Source organism: Manacus vitellinus, unplaced genomic scaffold (genome assembly GCF_001715985.3).
Source record: "Manacus vitellinus isolate BGI_N305 unplaced genomic scaffold, ASM171598v3 scaffold_47_pilon, whole genome shotgun sequence".
In the NCBI taxonomy this organism is placed as follows: domain Eukaryota; kingdom Metazoa; phylum Chordata; class Aves; order Passeriformes; family Pipridae; genus Manacus; species Manacus vitellinus.
The window spans coordinates 4,458,332-4,462,307 of NW_021940585.1; the positions used below are offsets into that span (position 1 = coordinate 4,458,332).

The 3,976-nt window shown below is 51.8% G+C and overlaps 1 protein-coding gene across 1 annotated transcript in view; it reads left to right on the top strand.

Annotated features, from left to right (window-relative positions):
- DSTYK (dual serine/threonine and tyrosine protein kinase) overlaps positions 1-3,976 on the top strand; it is a 46,060-nt gene that overhangs the window by 18,256 nt on the left and 23,828 nt on the right. Inside the window, exon 2 of the mRNA XM_029962494.1 lies at positions 277-492. Coding sequence (XP_029818354.1) covers positions 277-492 — 216 coding nt within the window. The remainder of the gene's footprint in view (positions 1-276; positions 493-3,976) is intronic.

Here is a 3,976-nt window from a genome sequence, read left to right on the forward strand (position 1 = left end):
CAGATTTTGGAATGTTTAGGATGTCCCCCCAAGTTCCTTAAAATGATCATCTCACTCCATGAGGATCAGCATGGCCAAGTCAGATATGGTGATGCACTTTCTGAACCCTTTCTAATTACCAGTGGTGTGAAGCAAGGCTGCGTTCTTGCACCAACCCTATTCACAATCTTTTTCAGCATGATGCTCCATAGGGCCACTGCAGACCTCGATGATCAGGATGGTATCTACATCCGATACCGTACTGATGGAAGCCTATTCAACCTAAGGCAACTGAAGGCCCGGGCCGGGCCGGGGCCGTGCGGGAGCTCTGCCGCTCCTTCGGACACTACAACCGGCACCTGGCGCGGCTGCAGCACAACCTGCGCGAGACCAGGAGGTTCTTCCGCGACGTCAAGTTCTCCCAGGGACACCCCTTCGCCCCGGAGGCCGCCGGAGACGCTCCCCACGGAGGGGATGGGGATGGGGAGCCCGGGGACGACCCCGCGCCCGGCGGTGAGAGAGGGGCCGGGAAGGGCTGGGGGCTGGGGGGGAAAAGGGGGCCGTTCTGGAGGGGAATGGAGGGTTCCTGGGGTGAGGGGTCAATAGGGGGGGCTTGCGAGGGTTGGGGGGCAGGTGGAAGGCGATGGAGAGTGAAGGGCTCTCATGGGGGGCTCTCTTATGGGGTTGCTCAATTTATGGGATTTAGTGGGCTGGGGGTGCCTGCGGAGAGCTTGGGGCTGTGAGGAGGTTGGTGGGGTGAAGGGAGCAGGGCTGGAGGGGTATTTAGGAGGGTTTCAGTGGATATTACGAAAAGATTCTTCCCCCAGAGGGTGGTCGGGCACTGACCAGGCTCCCCAGGGCAGTGGGCACGGCCCCAAGGCTGCCAGAGCTCCAGGAGGGTTTGGACAACGCTCTCAAGAACAGGGTCGGATTTTAGGGTGTCTATGCAGGGCCAGGGGTTGGACTGGATGATCCCTGTGGGTTCCTTCCAGCTCGGGATATTCCATCCTTCCCTCTCCCAGTTTTTCAGCTCCCCCTTGCCCGGGTGTCAGGAAGAGGCAGCACCTGGGAGCGGGTGGGATGAGGGGTTGCTGTTCCCTGGGCTGTGTTTTTCCCGGGGGTTCCGTGGGAACAGTGGGTTTCTTCAGCAGCTCCCTGGGCATTTCTGCTGCTGTTGACAAACAGAGCTGCGGGTGGGAGCTCTCCTGCCACGTGCAGAACTTCATCTTTCCATAAGACTGTCTTGTGAGAGGAGACTTTGGCGTGACATGGAACCTTCATAAAGATCTTCTTCATTCATTTCCAAGCGGCTCATGAGTCATCTCTGTTGGCTACTTGTCCAGGAGACTTGTCCCTTCTTGTCTCACCCTCACAGTTGTGGTTTGCAGATGGAAGTGTTGGGATCTCCTGTCTGTCTGTGTTTTTGAAAAAAAAAAAAAATCAGTGTTGAAACCCCTGGGTTGGGTCTGGCTGGCTGGGAGTTAATTTTCCCCATCTGTGGGGCCATGGGTTTGGAGCTGGGAAGGTGTTGGGAAGACAGCAGGGTTTTGGGAAGTGCTGAGTAGCTTCTCCATGCTCCCCCCTCACACCAGGCTGGGAGGGAGCCAGATTTTTGGGAAGGGGCACAGCCAGGACAGGTGAGCCAAAGGGACTGTGTGGTGGGTGAGTTTGGGATTGTTCAGCCTGGAGAAGAGAAGGATTTGGGGTGACCTAATTGCAGCCTTCCAGTGCCTCCAGGGAGTCGACAAGGAGGATGGAGAGAGACTATTTAAAGGGGTCTGGAGTGACAGGACGAGGGGGAACAGCTTCAAACTGCCAGAGGGCAGGGTTAGATGGGATATTGGGAAGGAATTCCTCCCTGGGAGGGTGGGGAGGCCCTGGCACAGGTTGCCCAGAGAAGCTGTGGCTGCCCCATCCCTGGAAGTGTCCCAGGCCAGGTTGGAGCAACCCAGGCTAGTGGAAGGTGGCCCTGCCTGTGGCAGGTTAGAATAAGATGATGTTTAAGGTCCCACTCACTGCAGCTGCTCTTGTGTTTGGTTACTCCTTGGAAAACGTTGCTGGTTCAGCAGCAAGTGCATCTTTTAGACGTGGGGGCATCATGAATCCAATATTCCTGACATAGGTACAGATCCCAACAGATTTCCTGCCTGTTGTTTCTAACCCAGAGCACTTATAACCTTCTTTTTTTTTTTTATTCAAATCCCTACTTTGACCCAGTTTGACCGGGTTCAGGGCTTCAGGGGAGGTCTGGCTGTTCAGAGCTTGGTTGTGCTGACAGTGCTGACAGTGTGGGCTCCTGGCTCAGGATTTTGGGCTCCTGGCTCAGGATTTCAGGCTGCAGAGGTTGTCTGGCTCTTACTGCTCTGCAAACTATGGATTTAAGTTTTATTTTCAAACTGGTGACGTGGGACAAGGATCAAGTGAATAAACCTGCTCTGGGTTAGAGGGTGGGAGGTTGTGGTGGGAAGAAGATGAGGAGCAGGACCTGGTAAAATAATGGACACAACTGCAAAATAACTGTGAATTAATGATTATTATTTTTTTTAAGCTCTGTTATTTTTTTTTTAAGCTCTGGGAAGTCACAAGCCTTTGCCCAAAACCCAGAGCTTTGGCATTGCTTATTAACTTCCTGCCTGAATAACCCAAGGTGGTGGTTGGAGAATCTTTATTATATTAATAATAGTATTAATTTTCTTTATTATAACAAGAGCTCCTTGTTTCTGTACAGTTTAATGGTGTTGGACATTTCTGGTGTTCTCTGAATTGTGGTGGCTGGTAATGAAAGTTTTTTTCCCCTGTGTAACATGGAGAGTTTTTTGAGTGTCAGAGGGTTTAAAGAGCCCAGTTCTCATTGAATTCAGAAGCCCTTTTTGCCCTTCAGGTGGTATCAAAGTGAGAGGAATTCTGACCAAATTGTTCTGCAGACTTTTTGTGAAACACAAAGGACCTGGGGATGGAGTGGAGTGGACAGGACACACTGCCCAGGGCTGGAGTGGAAAATAAACTGTGAAAAGTAAATGCAGATGTCCTGGAAACAAAACAAAGTGAAGGGTTTGCTTTTGAGGCACCTGAAAAACTCGTGGAACAGCCTGGAAAGGGAAGTGGCCTCTGGATCAAGAGCTGAAGCCCAGCCTGGGTTACTCTGCCCACAGCCAGGGCTGAGGATCTGCTGAGCTGGGGTGAGCTGGGTCAGCCTGGGCTGGACTTGTGGGAGAAAGAAATCCTCTTCCATCCCTCCCCTCTGCTCAGGAGGGTGACAGCAAAACCCATCAATAAATGACTGTCACTGACCAGGCTGTGGTGGCAGCAGCAGGACTTACACCTCATAGTGAGAGAAGTGAACTCAATCCAAGGGAAAGAATAATTTGCCTTCCAGCTACTGTTTATGAGGGAAAGGCAAGTCTGGTTTGCTCTGTCTGCCTTTCTGAGGGAGTCAACAAAATCCTGTCTGTTCTCTGGGGCTGCCTTGGCATGAATTGGCATCTCAGAGTGATTTGTTCAAGTGCTGGGACAATCCTGCAGCTTCAGGTCTGGCAGCTTTTGGTTCTTGGTGCTGATAACTGGCGTGTTTGCTGGAAAAACAAACCCTGGTTTAGGGACTGGGCAGCAGGTTTTACTAAAATATGTAAAGATACCAAGGAAGAAGTCCCTCAGCCCTGCTTTCTGCTAATTGGGGTTGTTTTCTTTGTTCTGTGCTTGCAGTAATTGGAGCTCTTTGATGTATGAACCTGAGAGGTTTGGTTATTTCTTTTATTTTAGGAATTTCTGCGAGCTGAGCTAACCCCAAATCTAGAGCATCCCCAGAGGTGCAGCTGGAGTGTTGCACCAGTGGGGTGTGATGGGGGAGAGCCCTGGGCTCTGCTGCCTTCATAAATAAGGGGGTTTTATAGGGATGAGATCACATGGAACCCCAAAATGGTTTGGGTTGGAAGGGACCCAAAAGCTCATCCCATTCCACCTCCTGCCACGGGCACGGACACCTTCCACTAGTCCAGAT